General features: G+C 51.1%; 1 protein-coding gene across 4 annotated transcripts in view; it reads right to left on the bottom strand.

The window, feature by feature from the left end:
* Positions 1-21,274, bottom strand: part of Dlgap3 (DLG associated protein 3) — a 68,925-nt gene that overhangs the window by 30,280 nt on the left and 17,371 nt on the right. For all 4 annotated transcript variants that reach the window (XM_051171170.1, XM_051171167.1, XM_051171169.1 and 1 more), the window contains exons 2-5: positions 12,510-12,592; positions 9,904-11,055; positions 5,448-5,653; positions 5,007-5,079 (exon numbers count right to left, since the gene is read on the bottom strand). In XM_051171170.1, the coding sequence (XP_051027127.1) occupies positions 5,007-5,079; positions 5,448-5,653; positions 9,904-11,004 (1,380 nt within the window). In that variant the 5' untranslated portion in view covers positions 11,005-11,055; positions 12,510-12,592. The remainder of the gene's footprint in view (positions 1-5,006; positions 5,080-5,447; positions 5,654-9,903; positions 11,056-12,509; positions 12,593-21,274) is intronic.

Raw genomic sequence — 21,274 nt, 5'->3', positions numbered from 1 at the left:
TGAGTTCCAGGATAGCCAGCTATACAGAGAAACCCTATCTCCAAAGAACAAACAACAACAACAACAACAATCATTTCTTTTTTAAAAAAAAAAGTTTACAAAGTTCTGGGGGTTGTTGACAACTCAGCGGGTGAAGGAGCTTGTCACCACGCCTGGTGACTTGAGTTGGATCTCTAAAACGCACATGACAGAAAGAACAAACCCCCACAAGATGTCCTCTTACCTCCACATGCACACTGAAGGACATGCACACTAAAATAAAATGTATAATTTAAAAAGTAAAAAGAAGGCCAGGCATGGTGGCGCACGCCTTTAATCCCAGCATTTGGAAGGCAGAGACAGGCAGATCTCTGTGAGTTTGAGGCCAGCCTGGTCTACAAAGTGAATTTAGGAAAGCCAGAGCTTTGTTACACAAAGAAACTCTGTCTTGAAAAACCAACCAACAAGCACACAAAAAGTAAAAGCAAAAGAATTCTGAGGATATAATGCAGTAAGTAGTACAGTACATTTGCAGCGCGTGTAAGGCCCTAGGAGAGACAGTGTGCGTTCATGCTGTGAAATGGCACAGCAAGTAGGGGGTGACTGCCACCGCCAAGTCTGATCAGCTCAGAACTGACTCTTCCAAATTGTCCTCTGGACTCTACATTATGTGTGCTGTAGCACACATAAATAAAAATTTATAATTTAAAAAGTAAAAAGAAGGCCAGGCATGTAGCACACGTGTGCAGAAACACATAAATAAATAATAAATAAGTGTAATAATAACTACAATAAAATGTCTTCTTTTCAAATGGCATGAAAACACAAGTCCCTCAGCACAGGAAAACACCATGGCTGACATCTTAACACTACATTTCCAAGGCCGGGTGTGGTAGTGCAAGCCTTTAATCCCAGCGCTTGGGAGGCAGAGGCAAGTGGATCACTGTGAGTTGGAGGCTAGCCTAGTCTACACAGAGAAAAGGCTACACAGAGAAACCCTGTCTTGAAAAAAAACCCACTACATTTCTAGCATTTAGAGTTTCAGGAAAGCAATACTTTCACGTGGGCATTGGGGAGAGAACCCAGGGCCCCATTCTGCTGGGCAACTGTTCCATCACTGAGCCAGAACCACCCTCTCCTGCCCTCAGATAAATTTCTATTGCTTAAAAAAGGGAGGTCATCAAATTTAAAGTACCCTGAGGATTTTGCATTATTCAGAGCAAGAGTGGGAAACCTTGTCTGCTTCAGACTAAGTCAAGCATGCACATTAAAATTACAGGAGTAACCATAAAGAATAAAACGGGATGCGTAACTGTCAAGCCAGTGTGGGATTTGGCAGAGAGAAGAATAAAGCAATCTCAGTCAATCCAAAGACTCACAGCAAAGGAACAGAGAAGCACCAACACTGCTGGGTGTGGTGACATAAACCTGTCATCATCCCTCAGGAGGCTGAGGCAGGAGGATAGTTACAAGTTTAAAGCCAGCCTGGGCTACATAGCAAGTTATAGGCCAGCCTTAACTACACGGTGAGAGCCTATCACAACAAAAAATGAAAGACAGACAGACAGGTAGGTATAAAGGAAGGGAGAAAAATATCATCTACAAAGCAGGAGAAGGCCAGGAGAGATGCCTCAGCAAGTGAAGGCGCTTGCCACTGAGCCTGACCACCTCACTTCACTCTCTTAGGATCCACAGGGTAAAAAGAAGAGAAACAATTCTTCATGTTGCCATCTGACCTCCACACGTGCACCCCAGCATGCACTCTCCCCTACCCCAGCAGGATAAATAGAAGGCACAAAGTAAGATGGTAGAAATAAATCCAAGCATAATCAGCAACCACAATAAATATAAATGTACAAAACTCTCGAGCAATTATCAAATGGGCGCAGGATCAAATCTAGTCATAAACTATTTGAAAAAGACGTACCTGAAACATATGGGACAAAAAACACTTTAAAGCCAAAGATGGAGAAAGACGTTCAAGGCAAACACTAAAGAGAAAAATCCACTTGGGAGGACAAGCATCATTAGAGACAACAGGGCAGCGTCTCTGCTGCTTTAAGCCTCTCTCTCCCCTCTTCTGTAAAGCAAGGACGCGAAGTCACACCTCCAGGAGAAACATGCCAAGTATATACTCTGTTAGATAATGTAAGGTGGGAGGAGGAGAGAGAGGAGGAGGAAGGCGAGGAATAGGAAATGTTTGGAAGGTTCAGATTAAAATTTCAGAACATTTGGAAAAGATCTGAAAAAAAAAAAAAAAAAAAAAGAAAGAAAGAAACAAAGAAACAAAGTGAGGAAGAGGTCCATGGGAGAGTCTGGGAGGGAGACGCCCAGGAAGTAACAAACGCTAAAGTCCTAAGGCTGGAGTCTAACTTCTGTGTCTGGAAATCAGACAGGTGCAGTATGGTGGAAAAAAAGCAAAGGAATGGGAGGGAGAGAGGAAAGGGGGTGCGCAGGGGAGGTGAGGGGGGAGGTTTGAGGGGGTGGGCGGCCCAGCCAGCTCACACAGGGCTTTGTAAACCCCAGTAAAGCCCTGGCTGGTTACTCTGAGCAGAGAGGTAAACAAGTGTACTTATGTTTGGGGTTTTTTTTTGGGGGGGGGTTGGTTTTTCGAGACAGGGTCTCTCTGTGTAGCCTTGGCTGTCCTGGACTCCCTTTGTAGACCAGGCTGGCCTCGAACCCACAAAGGTCCGCCTGCCTCTGCCTCCCGAGTGCTGGGATTAAAGGCGTGCGCCACCACGCCAGGCTGACTTAAGCTTTTAAATACTTGTTCTGACTATACTGACAAGGGAACGCGTTGGAGTCGGTACAAACACAGAAGACTGACAGGAAGGCAGTGTAATGGTCCCAATCAAGCCCATGGGGACCGGCAGTGCAGCTGACAAAGGGTAGGTAGAGCCTGGAAATACTGTGAGGAGGGTCTGCTGAAGGACTGATGGGTATGGTGTGGACAGCAGAGTCTGACTTCATGCCTCGGGGGCTATAGCTCCGTGGTGGAGTGTGTGTGCTCAACATGAGTTTAATCACAGGGTTTAATCAGAGCACCAGAAGGAAGGGAAAGAGGGAGGGAGGGAGGAGGGGAGGGGGTGGGGATACCAAAAAAGACTGACTTCGGGTTTCTAGACCACAAGCCCTAGAAAAATAAATCTGCCGTTATGGGCGGCGAAGGAGACGGTGGGTGGAGTAGAGGTCTGGGGAGGAGGAGGACAGGACGGCCTGCACCAGCCATCCAAGGGAGCTCCGACACACAGTTCCATGTATAACGCCTGGCACCTCAGGGAGCCTTTGGGCTGGAGTCCTGCGGCTGGGAGTCACCAGGCCCTCGGGAATATTCAAAGCTGCGAGCCTATGAGGTCACCTATGGAGTGGGTGTAGAAAGCAGAGCAGGGGACAGAGGCCTGGAAAACTGCAGTGGTGGCATCCAGAGACACAGATGAGAATAAGCATTTGGGAGTGGGGGACGGGGGGGTGGGGGGGTGGGAGAGGTAGGAGGCGGGGCGCAGGGAATGGTGTGGTGTCCGAAAAGCTGCCGCAGAAAAGTGTTCCAGGAAGAAGGGTCGTCATCTGTGTTAGTGTCACTGGTGGTCAAGAAACAGGAAGACTGAGCATTAACCAGTAGGGCTAGGAGCAGAGGCCGCTGGAGGCAGAGAGACAGCTGTGCCAAATCAGAATCCCTTATTCAGGAAGTGGAACAAAAGGGGTTCTGAGAGACTGCCGAGGCTCACAATAGGAGCCGATGGACGCTCTTCTGAGTCGCTTTTTTGCGTTGCTCTCTCCGCACCCGCCCCCCCCCCCAGCAAACAGTAAAAATAGCTAACCTTTATTGAGCAGTGACTATGTGCCAAGAATGCTATTATGATGCCTATTTTTAAGTAGGGAAGGAAGGGGCTCAAAAGTCATGCAACTTGCCCCCAGGTCACTCAGCTGGTAAGTGGTTCAGCCTCTATTCAGCCCTGTTTCCTACATTCAAATATAGACTACTACTGGCTCTGTTTAATGAAAAGGGAGGCCTACGCTTAGGTATAGAAGTCACTTTATTCTCTTTGAAGTAAGATTTCTTGGGCCGCAGGCTGGCCTCGAACTTGATGAGTAACTGAAGATGACTTTGAACTTTTGGTCTGTCTGCCGAGATAGGCATGTGCCGCCACACTCAGTTTTATGCGGTGCTGGGGATCGAACCCGGGACTTTGTGAATGCTAGGCAGGCGCTTTGCTAAATGAGCTACATCTCTAGCACTGGAACTCAGTGTTGTGAAACATCAATTTGAATCATGTTTTCTATTGAACCCCCCAGAAATTCCCTGAGAGACACCTAACACTAAAGTTGTCTTTTGGTTTTGTTTCTCTGAGATTGGAGTCTTACTATGCAGCCAAGACTGGCCTTGAACACATGACCTTGCCCACATCCACTTCCCAAGCACCAGGATTACAGAGTCATTATTTCCAGTTTACTCTTGTCACTTCAAAGATTATGAAACAGGGGTGTGCCGGGCGTGGTGGCGCACGCCTTTAATCCCAGCACTCGGGAGGCAGAGGCAGGCAGATCGCTGTGAGTTCGAGGCCAGCCTGGTCTACAAAGTGAGTCCAGGACAGCCAAGGCTACACAGAGAAACTCTGTCTCGAAAAAAAAAAAAAAAAAAAGAAAGAAAGAAAGAAACAGGGGTGTTGAAAAGGAAGGTGGCCCATGGGAGCAGAACCCTGGGAGACTTCAGCCCAGTCTCTGCCTTGTCTGTGCCTTTCACTTATGAGTCTGGGGCAGTTGGGCCTGGAGAGAATTGAGAAACCCTGTTAGGAACGATGCTGCCCTTCCACCCACGCTCACTACTCTGAGCATACTTGGGTGGGGTCTTTGGGATTCCCAGCCCAAGGCACCTCTGGAAGTCACAGGCAGGTTCCAGGGCTTCCCCAGAACAGAATTTGGGCTTTCTCCTCAGATAGACTGACATCACAGCCTAGAAAGAGCACGGAGCCAGCCGGCCTCCCTTTCCCACCCTTCCTTCCCTCCGTGTATGCAGGGCCACTCCCTACCTGTCCAGTTGTGAGGGAACGGCTGTAGCCAGGGATGGAACTCCGGGGATGGATCCGGGGTGGGACACAGCAGCTGAAAGAGGCAAATACCAAAGTCAGACTGGGAGCATGCTAGGACGGGGAGATGGGACATGATAATATCAGGGCCTCTGACTGGGTTCTGTTCCTCATAACCCACCCCCTTGTCCCCACCCCCACACCCCCACCCCGACAAAGAGACTCCCCAGAAGACTCTGGGTAAAATGTCCCTTCCCCAGACACACACACATATGAAAGAAGCACTAAAACAAAGATGGTGACGCCACTCCGTATGGAGCAAACCAAGAGAGTCTACTGAGTCCTAAGCAGGGCTACCCATCCAAAACCCTCTACGCACAGGTCCTGTGGGAACTCGGGATCATCTCTGACACCCCCCCTCTCTCGCCCCAACACCATCCTTACTTGATCCTGGCTGTGTCCACGCTGGAGGAACGGCGGGAGGCAAAGCGTCGGGCGAGTGCTTTTGGAGATGTCTTGGGGCTACCATCTGAGTCTCCACTCTCCTCATCCCCCATGGCTTTGATGTAGCTGCCACTCCGCATCCTGCGGCAGGGGATCTCCCCATCCTTTCCACCCGTGGGGTAACCCCCCCAGTCATCTTGCGGCACCTGCAAGGACAAGGGCCTCTATCTCTCAGACATGTCACCCACCACTCAGCTTAGAGGAGAGGGTATTCTTCTCTCTCCCTGCCAGTGGGGGGCGCTCTGCCCTGCTGGGGGGCAAGCCACACTGAAGAGTAGACACACAGAACCTGAAGGGGATGTCTCAGGGGTGTTCCCCTCCCTGTGGGAGTTGCTGCACGGTCCCCTCCAGAGACCTTTTAGTGACTCGACAGAGGGTCAGCTAAAGAGCCTTAGAGTGACAGATCAGAAGACCAGAGGCCTGAGTGGCCTGTCAATCATATCCTCCCAGCCCCATATGTGCAGCATCACCTGGACCTCAGTCACCTTTTACCCCTTCTCCTTCATCCTTTGAGCACGGTTCTGCTCCCCATCCTCTGGCTCTCTCCCAGCTCTCAAGGAACCACACAGGGTATCGGGCAGGGAGCATAGCAGCGCACTGCAGTCTAGACAGAGGCTAGCTAGATGGCCAGAAGATCAGGGCCCAGGAAAAACGCTCAAGTGGTGGGAGGGAAGCCAATTAGGAGGCTGAGGCTGTTATGCAGGCAAGGGATGATGAGGCCTAAATTAGGACAATGAGAATAAGGGGAAGAGGAGGAGATGGAGATGAAGATGCTAAAGAGCATCAGTGAGCCTGATTGGTGGGGGAAGGAGCAGGAGGGGGGGAGGATCCAAGATGACTGAGAGAAGTTGTGGCTGAGGACCCATGGGGGGTGGGGGTGGAGGTGGGGGTTACTGTCCTTCACTGAGCCCCAGAACTCCAGATAAACAGATTCAGGGGAAGTGTGACAGGTTCAGAAGTAAGCACCCTGAGTTTGGCCTAGAATAACTAAGAAGGTGGTTACTATGCTCCGTCTGGGGGGAAGGGGCGGTTTACTGGTAGAGACGGGCTGGAGGCAGACATGCAGAAATCAAGGGTGGTAACTAGATGCACAGGAGTAAAGGGGACACCCCAGCGGAGGTGGGGGGAGGTCTGGGGGAGGAGGGAAAGAACTGAGGAAAGACCCACTGACATTTTCAAAAGGACTGCAAAGAACAGAAAAGGGGCCTGTGAAGTCACCTGAGAAGGAGTGGGCAGAGGGGTGGGAGGGAGTCAAGAGAATGCCATGTCACAGAAACGAGACATTTCAAGAAGAAAAGAGTCAATTATGTCAAATGCCAAATGCTCTCCAAGGTTAGTAACTTGTGCTCTTGAGTTGGGAGACCCAGGGCAAATTCTGGCCCCGTCGCTTGCTAGCTAGGCGAACTTGAGCAAAGCTAATTAGGCTCTCAGAATCAGTTTCCTGGCCTATAAATTGGTAGAAGTAATTATACCTACATCAGAATGGTGGGTGGAAAAGATAAACAAGCAATACAGTGTGCCTGGAACACCGAGATCGCTCGATAAACGTTGGCTAGGATTACAAGCATTAAAAGGCAGGTGGGAGACTGCTGCCCAGAGACCACCGGTGCCCAGGGCCCAGGGCGCTTTCAAGGGCAGAATGTGAAAATCCGTGGTGAGAACTGAGGGGAAGTGAGGAAAGGAGTCCATGTTCTGAGTAAAACAGAAAAGGACGACAGGAAGTGGTAGGGGGGTGAGGGGTTTAGAGAAAATTTTTAGGATAACAGCAGCAGTGGGTGTGTTTTCAACAGCAGCAGTGGGTGTGTTTTCAAGAGAGCCGGTCGAGATAGCTTTTTAACTACAAGGGCAGTTTAGGGGATGAAGGTGCTGAAGAGCCCTGGTGGAGGAGGGACCAACCTAGGTTGGGGTTCATGATGGTCACCTGCTCTGTGAAGAATGAGATGTAAGGGGAGAACGTCTGAGGGGAGGCAGCAAGGAAGGAGGAGGTTAAACAGTACAAGGACGGAGGGAGGCTCCGAGAAGGAGCAAGGCTGAGGGAGAGGGACTCATAGGAAGAGTAAAGCTAGCTAAGGTACCGGGAGGCACCCTCATAACGGAGCAGGCTCAGTGAGGAGCCAGAGCGCCATGGAAGATGGGAACAGAAAAGGAAACAGAGTGAAGAAGCTCTGAGCAGGGAGCAGAGACCTAGAAAAGGCCCCGCAGGCACACTGGTGTCCAGTGAGAGAAACCAGGCTCCATTAAAAGGGTAGGACGCTCTGTGTGGTGATGTCTTGTCTGTAATTACTGCACTTTGGAGGTGGAAGTAGACAAAAGCAGCCTGGTCTACACAGTAAGTTGGAGGTCCCCTTGGGCTACATGAGACCCTATCTCAAAAAAAAAAAATTGCCTAATAAAGACATCATATCACAGAGAGCCAACCTCCCTAGCTTATGTGTCGAGGGAGCAAGGCTGTCTTGGAAGGTTCCTGCAGCCTTTGGTTTACCCACAAACGGGCTCAGGCTCCCACCCAGCCCCCATCATATTTACGATGCTCTGGAACCCCAGGCCCTGATAACTATCCCCACCCCCACCCCCACCCTCTCCAGAGGGAAGTGGCAGGAGGCCAGCAAATGGGCCGGCCAGGGCAGGCACTGCACTGCCACACTGCAGGGCTCCCACTCCACAGCCACTGCAGAGCTCTTTGCTCCTCTGCAGGACACTGTGAGGTGCATGTTAAAAAGGAAGCCCCCAGGGAGGTCAGGACAGCCCTGGAGAAGCAGCAGGGAGCAGCAAAATGGTGGCAAGGTCTGGTTCCAGGGGAGGAAAGGGTGCATATGCTTCCTGCCTGCACTCTTCAGTTCTCAGTCTAGAGCACCTCCCCCACCCAGGGAGCAAACACTCTGAAGCTTTAACCTACCCCCCCCCCTCCTCAAATCCCAGAAGTCTCCTCCTGTTTTTGCTATAGTCCTTTTTGCTCTCTTGGGCTTTCATGAGATCCCCCAGGAGAACACTAACATGTGTACGACTTACAGGCAAGGCCAATGTCACCCCAAAGGCTCATGCAAGCTCACCTCTCCATACCTCCTTCCGTCAGGCTGTACGATCTCCCCAAGAAACGCCTTCAGTCTGCACTAACTTGGGCTCCTCCTTGGAGAGCCAGCTCAGGAGACCTTCCTCCTAGAAACCTTTCCGAGCCACCCCTAGCCACCACCCGCTGGTGAGTGAGGGGCCTCCTCTGTGTCCCCACGGAACCCAGGACTCTCTTCTAGCATACAGCCTCCTCTAGTCCCTAGAAATCCTGAGCTCTGCATCAAGGGCACACTCACTGGATGAATGAATGAGTGTGGACTTTGGAGACGACCCCGAACCTGCCGGGCGTCGCCAAAATCTGTATTGACTTTTCCTCCTAAAATGACTGAAGCACTCACAAGCACTAGGCTGCAATGAAAGCCCCGGGAAAGGGCTCAGAGCTCCCTGTTGCAAAAGGACCAAAAAAGCAACTTGCGACAGGATGGGAGAATTCCACAGCCATCACTTGGACAGCCACTCTTAAGTAGGCCTGCCTGGCTGGGCATGATGGCACACACTTGTAATCCCAGCACTCCAGAGGCAGAGGCAGAGGCAGAGGCAGAGGCAGAGGCAGAGGCAGAGGCAGAGGCAGAGGCAGAGGCAGAGGCAGAGGCCAAGGCAGGATCACTGTGAGTTTGAGGCCAGCCTGGTCTACAAAGTGAAACCAGGACAGTCAGGGCTACTCACAGAGAAACCCTGTATTGGGGGGTAGGGGGGCAGGAAAGGGGGTGCCTGGAATGACAACAGGCCTCAGACTCCAGTGTGTCACCACCCTCGGGAACCCCCCCCCCGAAGAGGCATGCTTCCAGGCTTCTCTATAACTCCCTAGACTGTCCCACCACACCGTAACCTAGAATGACAAACTCAAGGAGAAAGGCAAGTTCTTGAAACTGATCTCCATTGTCCAATTAGGTGGACCGCCCGGATTTGAGTATCAAAGGCCTAGGGAAGGGCTCGGGGCAGGGCAGGAGGAACTACTTTCCAACCTCCAACCTCCAAGGCAGTACTGTAGGTTAGTACCATTATGTCCTACCAGCTGCCTTCCCTTAACCTCACACCACCTCCAACCCCAGTAACAGAGGTCAGCATGTCTCGTTCAAACCAGAAGGTCAAAAAGTTTTCCTGGTCCTGACATACATGGTCAGATTAAAGGAGGCCCTTTCACTGTACAAATGAGGAAAAGTGAAGCCCCAAAGGGGGTTCAAGGTATCATAGAGGCAGGGTCTCCTGTCTTCAAGGCCTCCAATACAGCAACAGCTGGATTCCACCCAACCATGTCCACTCTTCCCCCAGCTGACCAGACTGGTGAGGGTTCAGAACACGGTTCCCTACCCCCACAAAGCCTCACCTGCAAATAGTGATAAGTCCTGGCTTTGGCCTTGGTCTCTGGACCCAGGAGCCCCTTGCCTGGCCCAGCCCCTGGGTATCCATCCCGGCCCTGGCTGACCACCATGGTATGCCAGGCACTTCGCTTGACTGACTGTCCATCCAGTGACATGGACATGCCAGTGCAGGCAAGGCAGCGGCCTTCTGACCCGCCCGAACGCCCCTTGAAGCTCAAGTCCCGGTAGGACCCATCCGGTGCGTCCAGGCAGAAGGGACCACCAGGCTCTCCAGGGGGCCTCCCACCCAGAAAGCCACTGTCACTGTCCAAATTGTCATCAGAGCTCCACCAGCCTGTGGCCTTGGTCTGGTGTCGCCCATCCCCCTTGCGGTCCTTGCTCTTGCTCCGTTTGCCATGCCGGGACTGGTGGTGGTGGTGGTGGTGGTGATGATGATGATGGTGGGAAGTGTGGGGGCCTCCAGAGCCTGGACCAGGGTAGCTGTCTCCCCCAGAGCTACTTCTTCCCTCGGCCTTGGGCCCGTTATAGTCTCGCTTCCCAGGTGCCTCCAGAGAGTGAGACTTGGCAAAGAGCTTCTGCACAGAGTGTACCAGGTGCCGGATGCGGCTAGGACTCTCGCTGCGAGCCTCAGGGGCAGCGCCAGATCCAGGTCCAGGCCCAGGCCCTGCTGGACCTCGCTGGTATGGGAGTGTGTGGAAGCCATCTTGTTGAACTGGCAACTGCTTTTCAAACTGATCCAGGAGTGTGGGAGGCAGGCGGGTGGCACCCTTGCCCTGTGGGTGGCCCACACAGTCTTCACAGGTGTCGAAGGGGCCCTGGCCGGGGTACATCCTGGGAAAGGTACTGCTGCCTCCCCCAGCCCCCACCCCCCCTGGACCTCCCTCAGGGCCTACTGATGATGGACCCTCACTCAGGCTCAGGGGCCCTTCTGGAGAAAGGTGTCCCAGGCCAGCTCTCGGGGCACAGAAGCGGGGCTCGGTGGAGAAGGCCTCCCTGGAGCCCAGCAGGTACGGGGCCCTGGCAGCTGGGCCCACGTCCATATGCTGCTGGTCAGCAAAGCGGGCTGGGCGGGGATGGCTGCCTCGGTCGCCATGGTAACCCCTCATGGCCTCAGCAAAGGCTCTTCATATTGTTGGGGGCCAGGCCCCAGGAACCTCCTGAGAAAATAGGGAGAAAAGGGATTTGAACTGAACAACAAGCCACTTCACCTAAAATCACCTTTCAGTAGGGCACTGTGGCATCCCTCTCAGTAGTGCCTACCAATTTATTGTGATTAATTAGACGATCTTTCCACACATGGGCTGGAAAGTCCTTAAAACAGTCATAATAGACACAAGGGCACAAAATAATCCCATCCCTCATCAATGCTGCAAAGTTGATAAATACTTATCCACAAGAGGAAATGCTTTCAGCCAAATGGGCTTTTAAATATCCTCAGATTATCATAAACAAAAGGAGACCCAAACAGACATACAACGTATTCAAAGAAACCAGTCGTTAGGTGAACTGGCTTTTAGCAAGCGAAGCTGTAGCAAATTGGTCCACAGTCATCCCTCTGCCCCAGCCCTATCCCACACCCCACTAATGCAGGTCCCAGGCCTCAGATCTGGAGCACCCAACACTGTAATGGAAGAGAACTCTAACTTCAAGTGTACATCTCCACGCCATGCCAGAGCAACCCCCTTCCCTGCACATCTACTTCCTGACTGTAGGCTCCTCCCCTCCCCTTTGCTCAGAATGCCATTGGCAGGAAAATCTGAGTTGGTTCCCCCTACCTTTGCTGCCTTCCTGACATGCCCTGCTGGAGTCATCCCCTTCCCTTCCCCCCGCCCCCCAGCCCCCCAAGTTTGCTACTACCCTTTGCCACACTCCCTCTCCATGTGAGGGCAGCGTGGAGGAAGAGAAGACTCCAGAAAAGGAATGCTGGCTAGACCAGGCAACATGTGACCCCCTGAGCTGAGAACTGAACCCAGGAGTTCTTCCTCCCAGGAACAGTGGGCCGACGAGGCTGAGAGCCAGTGGAGAAGCCTTTGTGGAACTAGTGGCCCTGGCCCCTATCCCAGGCTTGCCAAGGCGACAGGACAAGAGAGGTCAGCTCTCAGCAAGAGCTGCCTCCAATCAGGACTCCAGGAGGTGCCAGGACAGGAGCTATGGCAGGAGGAGGTGACAGCAGGAGGGACAGGGACAGAGGCTCTGGCAGACGGAGCCCTCCCCCCACCCCAGACCAGCTCCTGGGCCATCTGCTGACTAGGAGATGACAGTCTCAAAGGCTCCAGACAGCGGTACCTCGGAAGACTCACTCTCCCTTCCTCCCTACACCCGCTCTGTTTCTGGCTTCTTCCTGATCCTGTCCCAAGCTTGTCTCCTACTTTTCCCTACCATTATTTCCCTAGCACTGGGTAGTACTGTGCACACCTCAGTCTCTAAGCCGACTGAAAATCTTGTCGGGTAGACATTATCCACCCTTACCATGAGAAAATGGACCTCAAAATAGGGGCGGGGGGGGGGGAGATGGGAAAGCCAGTAAATGAGAGAGTCATTTCGAATCAAGTATTTGGGTTTGAGCATCTGAATATAAATAAACCCCATCTCTCCAACTCCTAACACTCACCATCGGGGGTGTCCCATCCTTGATGTCAGGATCCCCACCACCAGGCAGAATCCTAACTTCGGCAGGCGCAGGACCACTGGCTCCTGACAGGAAAGAAAGAGGCAGTCAGCCAAGGAGGCATGACATTTCTCCTGGAGTCCTCAGGACGGGTCTCTAGCCTGACACTTTTCTTTCCCAACCCCTCCCCCCTCCAAAGCAGAACTGGTTAGATCCCCCATGATGCAGAGGCTTTAGCCCCTCAGGGAAATGAAGTTGGCTTCATTATGCAAATGTATGCAAATGCACTCACAGGTTGGACTACCTCCAACTGCAGGTGTCTGTGTGATCAGTCCGCGGTGCTCCGCTACAGCACGCTCATTGCTCTTAAACATGGCTGCGATCCACAGACATTTGTTGAGCACCTACCACAAGGCAGAGTTAATGAAAAGTGTCCCGAGGCCATCTGAGTATGGACCCTGTCCTGAAAAGGTCTGCAGACTGATGGGAAGAACCTCTCAGGGGGTAGGATTATCAGGTTCCTACATTCTGGCACAAGCTGTTCCATCCTCCTTTCATCTACCCTCCAATCTCTCCTCCTGGCTAGCACTTACTCAAATGTAAGCCTCACCTTCACATGGAGACTTTCTGTACTCTTTATTCTGGGTTATGCCTCTCGTTTGGGCTTCTGTGGCACTCCGGGTGCCCCCCCCACCCCCCACCCCCCGTGAAGCAGCAAGCACACAGGATTGAAATTGCTTCCTTCAGTCTCCATGTCCCCTACCACCATGGTCTCCAGTAAGGTGAGAAGGAAAAAAAAAAAAAAAGGTCCCAGACATCTCTGCCTTGAGCCTGTACCAAGTGAGTGTTTACTGCGGCAGATCAGGAAATGGCCTGTGCCAGAGAGAGATGACAAAATGGTAGGCTGGCTTGGATTGGCAGCCAAACTAGATTCCATAGAGAGGAGTTAAGGAAGGCTTCCCAGAGAGAAGAGGGTATTGGAAGCACAATATGGGTCACCAAAAGTTGGGCGTGGGATAAATTCCCAGTGGAGAAAAGAGTGCAAGGCAGACAAAAGAAAGCAAATACCAGATTCTGAGGGGTGGGCTGGGAAAGTCCCAGAAGCCAGTTAGGGTTTGGCAAATACTGGGAGAGAGAGTCAGGGAGGAAGATGACTCTGAAGTTGGCGGCAGCCGTGACTGGAAGACTAATGATGCCATTATTAGACACAGGGATGTCAGAGGGAAGAGCTCGCTTTTTGGGGCATGATTAATAATAGTGGAAGAGACACAGTCAGACATCAGGAAGAACTTCCTGACTCGGAGGAATGTGACACAAGGAAGAAGGTTGGGGAAGTTTGTAAGAGCCGGGCATGGTGGCGCACGCCTTTAATCCCAGCACTCGGGAGGCAGAGGCAGGTGGATCACTGTGAGTTCGAGGCCAGCCTGGTCTACAAAGTGAGTCCAGGACAGCCAACAGAGACAGAGAAACCCTGTCTTGGGAGAAAAAAAAAAAAATGTTCTATAGAGGAAAGATTCAAACCTGCAGCTCCCAGCTCCAGCGCCTGGACCAAAGGAGCTGTTCATTGCCTTGCCTAGAGGGACACTGAGGTGATCTTATTGATACCAAGAATCTGGTTCTATGGCAGTTCTCCTTTCTTGTCCCTTTGCTAGGATAACAGAGGGGAGCTCTTGTATAAAGCCACGCGGAAGCAGCTCCCACCTGGGATGCAGCTTTGATTGGCCTAAAGCCTTGTCCGTGGCATATTCTTTTTTGCTGCCCCCAAGAAGGACACAGATCCCAGCCTCACAGCTCAAAGGCCACTTTGGCTGAAGCTCACATCATCCTATTTTCCTTATCTATGGTCATATCAAACCGGAACCTCGCGCTGACCTTCCTAGCAGTGGAGGTTCACAGGTATTTCCCCCACCAGCTTCCCTGCCACCAGCTTCCCACACCTGCTGGCACTGAGCGGCTGGGCTACCACTGAGATGTTTTGCTTTGTTTGTTCCCCCCCCCCTTAGGATTCATGTACTTTATGTGTATAAGTGTTTTGCCATCATGAATGTATATGCACCATATGTGTACCTGGTGCCTGCTAAGGTCAGAAGAAGGTGTCAAATCCCCCCTGGAACTGGAATCACAGATTATCTCAAGCTATCACGTGGGCGTTGGGAAACAAACCCAAATCCTAGCAAGTATCCTTAACCATGGAGTCATCTCTCCAACGGTCTTGGTGCTGTTTTTGGAGAAAGGTTTCACCTGCCCCAGGCTAGCCTAGGGCTCCTTCTATAGCCAAGGGTGACCTTGAACTCCTGATTTTACTGCATTCACCTCCTAAATGCCGGGATTATAGGGGTGAACCCACCCATCCAGTTTGTCAAAAAGCTCTTACCAAACTTGATTCTCGCCGACCCATGTTCCCTTAGCTCTAGCCTGAGACAGGAGCTCTTGTACTCGCTGCTCTCCAGACAGACCCCAGCACCCGTGCCCTACAGGAAAGAACTATCTAGAAATAGAACATAGCCCCAAGACCAGGTCTAAGGTACCAGGCAAATGGCGTGATCTTTTAAGCCTAACCTCACCTGTTCACACATCATCCAGGACTTTAGTGACCATCAAATGATGCAATACACGTGAAGCCATTTTAAAACCATAGAAGATTGGGGCTGGTGAGATGGCTCAGTGGGTTAAAAGGCACTTGCTGCCAAGCATGACAATCTGAGTTGGATCGCCAGAGCCCACAAAGTGTTAGGAGAAAACAGAGCCCCTAAAAGTTGACCTTTGGCCTCCCTGCGTGCCTTGTAACATTTGTGCACACCTTCATGAACACACTAAATAAATAAGATTAAATTTCAAAAAAAACTTTTTGTTTTGTTTTTGGTTTTTGTTTGTTTGTTTGTTTGTTTTTAGATTTATTTATTATTATGTGTACAGTGCTCTGCTTGCATGTGCACCTGCAGGCCAGAAGAGGGCACTAGATCTCACTATAGATGGTTGTGAGCCACCATGTGGTTGCTGAGAATTGAACTCAGGCCCTGTGGAAGAGCAGTCAGTGCTCTTAACCTCTGAGCCATCTCTCCAGCCTGTTTTTGGTTTTTTTCAAGATGGGGTTTTTCTGTGTTGCCTTGACTGTCTTGGACTTGCTTTGTAGACCAGGCTGGCCTGGAACTCACAGAGATCCACCTGCCTCTGCCTCTCTGAGTGCTGGGATTAAAGGTGTGGGCTACGGTGCCCAGCTTATTGTTTTCATTTTTAAAAATGTTATTTTTAATCATGTTTACCTTGTGTTTCCAAGTGGGGCATTTGGATGTGATATTGATGGTCACGGCAGAGGCCTCTGAGCCTCCTGGGGCTGGAGTTACAAAGGGCTCTGAACCACCCGACATGGTGTTAGGAACTGAACTCAGGTCCCCCTGCCAGAGCACTAGGGGCTCTTAACCACTACTTTTTTTCTTTTTTCTTTTTTTTTTTTTTTAAATTGAGACGGGATCTCACCATGTAGCCCAAGCATGGATGCTTTTTTTTTTTTTTTTTTTTTTTTTTTTTTTTTTGAGTGTTGGGATTACAGGCCTACAAACAAACCCACCAGAAGCCTTTATTTGACTGTCTAGAATCTTCAGCATACAAACAGGAAGTTACACAGCTAACTACAAGTTACTGAAGGAAGGGGCTACTCCATTACTGCCTTTCCTTTAAAATATATTTAATCTCATGGAACCCAAGCCAGGTCTGAACTCCTCGTACAGACAAAAATGACCTTGAATTTTTGATCCTCTTGCCTCCACCGCCAGAGTACTGGGATTGCATTCGTGCACCGCCACACCCGGCTTTAAAGGAAAGATTTAATTATGAACCGGCTTCCTTCTACGGACTATTCTTCAGATCCTATGTCTCTCGCCTCGGCCCCCACCTCATTACTAAATACAATGAATGGGAAGGAAAAGAAAACGGAGAGAGGACTCATTGCCCAACCCATCACCACCTCCTATGGATTTTGCTTCCTAAAAATAGCAGAGCCCACTTTGTCCCATACCCACCAATCACTGTTGGCTGACTAGCAGAGACTGATTCCCAAACCCCTCTTCCTTCCCAGCCTCCCTTGCGACAAGGCCATGGCGTTCCATTGTGGCTAATGATTTATGCGTGAGATATGAGGTTCCTGGAGGGAAAGTCTGCCTTTATGACAAGGGGTGGAGCTCTGCCCTTGTCACACAGGGTGCCACCCTTCCTCCCCTGCTTTCTGCCTGGAATAACGCAACGGTGGCCAGATCTAGGGTATCCAGCTTGGAGAGAGAGAGAGAGAGGCTTAGAAAATCACAGAGATGTTAGTCCTGACACCATTGAGCCACGGAACCAACACAAGCGGTTGCCTTTCTCCAGGCCTATATATGATAAAGGAACAAACTCTATTTTAAACCACTGTTGGCCAGATTTTCTGCATTTGCGGCAGAAAGCAGTGCTACCAAATCCAGCTGCACTTCAAACATCACCTTCTGCTGGGACATATGCAGCAGGCTCCTTGCCGGCCTCCCTGTTTCCGGTAACCCAAATGATCACTTGGAGACGCGCAGGCGTGATTGTGTCACTTCTCTGCTTTCTTCACCAGTGTCGGTGTCCTTGGGTCAGCTTCTTCTTCTTCTTCTTCTTCTTCTTCTTCTTCTTCTTCTTCTTCTTCTTCTTCTTCTTCTTCTTCTTCTTCTTCTTCGGTTTTTTGAGACAGGGTTTCTCTGTGTAACAGCTCTAGCTGTCCTGGACTCCCTTTGTTTGTAGGCCAGGCTGGCCTCGAACTCACAGAGATTCCCCCTACCTCCGCCTTGCAAGTGCCGGGGTTAAAGGCATGCGCCACCACCACCTGGCTGGGTTAGCTTCTTAACCTGGCCAACCACACACACCTAGCCCGTCCTGCTTTCCCAGCATCTTCTCCCCACACGCTCCCTCTCCCTTGCGTTCTCTCTCTCTCTCTCTCTCTCTCTCTCTCTCTCTCTCTCTCTCTCTCTCTCTCTTTCTCTCTCTCTCTCTCTCTCTCTCTGTGTGTGTGCTTCAAGTCAAGCCAGCCTTTTTTCAGTGCCATGGTCCTTCACATCATGGGGCCTACTCCTTGTCCAGAAAGCTTCCCCACCCCCACCCCCACTCCCACCTCTGCCTTGCTGACTTCTGTTTGTCCTTCAGATCTCAGCCCAGTTGTTGCTTCTTGGGGGTGGGGGGGGGAGCGTTCTCTGGCCTCCCTGACTAGGTCAGATCCCCCTGCTGTTTGCTCTCAAGGCATCAAGTACCTTGCTCTTATCTAGTTACCATTTTAAACCTGTGTGACTCTGTAGCAGTCTTCTTCTCCTGATAGAAGGTGAATTCTATGCAGGAATTCTGACCACCTTCAGTGCGTAGCCCCACCCCACCCCCGGCCCCGGCCCCTGGGCACAATGCTTGGCATGTTGAGTGGCTATATGCCCGCAAAGAACAAGGTCCATTTCACTTAAGGCATTTTATTTGATTCCCAAAACTACCCCAAGATGTGACATCATTTCTCCACACACTCCCATCTAAAGAAAGCAGAAACCGGGGGCTTGGGCCTAACCAAGATCTCCCTAAGAGCTGATAGCAATCCCACACTTCCAGACTCCACGGCAGATTGGCCTTGACTGCCTGGACTACTAGCCTGGAGAAGTCAGAGCTTGTGAAACGGCATTGGAAAGTAACAGGTATTAAGCAACCAAACAAATAAAAAGACATACGTACCACAGAGCTAATGGGAACCTCATTTAACTATTCCCCCTATGTGTGGAATGTCACTTTGTACCAAGTCCAAGGTCAAATAAAGAGAAAAAAGGGGACTCTCTGAAGCTGTTGTTCCCCACTCCCCCACCCACCCACCCCGACCCCAAGACAGGGTCTTACGTAGCCTAAGCTGGTCTCTAACTCACGATCTATCAACCTTAAATTTGTGATGATGATCTTGCCTCTATCTCTGAGTCCCAGGATTGGAGGCATGTGGTTCTGGGGACCAAACCACGGGGCTTGCATTCATGTGCCAGGCAGACTCCTCTACCAACTGAGCTGCACATCCCCAAGCCCTTGCGTCCTCCATTTTACCACACCAAGCCACCTTTCTTTCTTCTTGTCCCTTGACACGGACAGATGCCCCGATGGTGAAACCTCTGGGCCAGGGAGGCAGCCACTTCTGCAATTACCTATTGGCTGGCTGGGACGTGGAAAGCAAGGGAGTCTGGGAGGGCGCTGTGTGTGACAGGTTCTTCTGTGACAGACCTCGAATCTGTCTGGGAATGGAAGAAGTGGCACAGATGCCGTCACCAAGAAATTACCCAATTTAGCACCAACTACACAATCCGGCAATTAGTTTCTTAAACCGGAACTTGCTGGGGGCTGCCAGGCTGGCGAGGTTGTTGTTACAAATCTCACTGGGAAGCCAACTGTGTAATTCACCAGGAGGCTGTCACTGCCCCAAGCAATTACCTTCCAGAAAAAGAATAGAAAATGGGGAGGGGAAAGGAAAAGTGCTGCAGAAGTCAGAGTACTTCCTCCTCTGCCCCAGGGTCAGCTGATGCTCCTCTCCTGAGATCAGGTGACTCCTGGACACCCCACCCTCACCCCACCCCCAGGCCTCTCCCCAACCACTTCAAACCAGTCACTGGTGTGGCTGTGCCATCTCACTACCTAGGTTGAAATCTCTTTCTACTCACTTACTAGCTGTGTATACAGGGACCAGTGATTCACCGCACTTACACACCATGTTCCCATCTATAAAACGGGGACATTAGTGCCATCATGAAAGTGCTAATGACGTGAGTAATACTTAGCACATCTACTCCTTAGCACTGCGGCTAACCCAGCAAATATGCCATGCAAGTGGCTATCGTTATGTGTGCAGTTTTTTTTTTTTTCCTCGCTTCACCGGTTTACAGTGCGACCTTGAACAGGTTGTTTGCTGTCTCTGAGATAACCATCTAAGGCCGATGGTACTCCCTACCTGGGGACCAAGGATCCAGATGTGCTCAAGAAAAAACCAGTGTCTTCGAGACTGACACAAGTGATGTCTAAGGTGAAGATGGAAGTTTCAAAAAGTAAATATTAGCTGATTCATTGCTTCCTCGGGAAGCTGGTGAGAGAACTACAGGTTAGACAGGATGGTCCAGAGAGTGGCTTAAGGATGTTGAGACTCTTTGGACAAGGTCAGCCTTATCCTTTCCCACAGGGCCTGTGAGGTCATCTCCCTACTGGTTTCAATGTAACAGATTTCCCAGCAAGGGAGGCCTAGGGTTTGTTTAGTTGCCGGGTGCCTGGGTTCCTCCATGCCAGTGAGTGAACCACGTGCGCTGCTGGGAGCCATGGCTTCCGGTTGTACCTAACCATCCCCTCCTCCTGCACTAACTGAACTAATACAGCTAGGATTGAACCTGCTTCCCTGTTTAGCTCTCCACCATCCCAGAACTGATAGAAGTTGCATGCCCACCTGGGGTGGGGGAGAACCTCTGAACCATAACACAGAACCTCCGCCCGGCAACTCAAATTCCACAATTAAGTTATCTTTGCCCATGAATTCCTCGCACCGCCCCCCCCCCCCACACACACACCTCTTCAAACATCCACTTGCATCTGAGTCCCCTTAACCAATCTGGCTTTACTTTGGCTCTGGTATCTTTGTCAACATCTCTGTTGCTAGGCGGTGCCTGTTCCCTGGCTTCCCTCAACCCAGCCCCATGGCCCAGCCCTAGCCAGCCCTCAAGATTCCAAGGAAAATGCCTCTCCTAGCATCCCTGCCACAGGAAATGGAGAAGGAGGAAGCTTGCAGACGTATTCCCTTACCTTCATTACTTTATTTAATCAACTCTTTCTGGGAGCTCGGGGCAAGAAGGCTGCAGAAAATGGGCTTACTCTTCCAAAACACTCAAGACATTTCAGCAGAGCTGAGTCTAAATGCATCTCCTGACCCATCAGACACTGCCCATGCAAGCCTGTGAATAACCCATACCACCTATAATCTCTTTGAAAATCCCACCTCAGGGGGCTTTGCACTTGATGTTCTTGCTGCCAGAACACTCTGCCCCAGATATTCCCACAGCTTCCTCTGTCTCATCTTCCAGGGCTCAGTTCAGACAGGCCTTCGCTGACCGTTCAGTCTAACGACTCCCACTGCACCCTCCCCAAGGCTCATTCTACCTCAGCCCTGTTCTGCTGCCCCATAGCCCCTTACAGAGCTTTGAAATTACTTTCTTCACCCATTACTTTTTTACGTTATGTCTTCCAGTAGCACAACACCTGCTCCAATGGGGCAGTGACTAGACCTGTCCCATGGCTGTGATCTAGAATACGTGGTGCCAGCAGACATGAACAAATGGCTTCCCTGCTACCCTCGCCCACTCCCCTGTGCATGGAAGCCCGCAGAAAAGGACCCCCACACACACACACACACACTTTTCCCTCCAAAGGCTCCAGAGGGCTCAGAAACATCAATATTCAAAAATCCTGTCTCTAAGCACTACCCTTCCTCTCTTCCTGTTTGCTTGGGCCACCCAGGTGTGCTCTTTTGCCCAGAAAGGCAGTGGTCGAGAAGAAAGAATGAAAAAAGATGACCCTTGCAACGCTACAGAGATGGACAAGCCAGTGAAGAGGCTCCAGGGGGCTGAGGTGTAGGAGCAAGGCTCAGTGTCCACCACCAGCCCTGAATAGGTCATGCCACTCCAATCAGTTGGACTCTGGCTCCTTCTCTAGTTAGGGCCACATGCAAGCTTCTTCCTCCCCCTCCGGGGCTTCCAAAAGCCCTCTGAGATACA

This window comes from Acomys russatus, chromosome 29, assembly GCF_903995435.1.
Source record: "Acomys russatus chromosome 29, mAcoRus1.1, whole genome shotgun sequence".
Classification (NCBI taxonomy): domain Eukaryota; kingdom Metazoa; phylum Chordata; class Mammalia; order Rodentia; family Muridae; genus Acomys; species Acomys russatus.
Note: the sequence above shows the minus strand (reverse complement) of the source record. Positions and strands in the feature narration are given on the sequence as shown.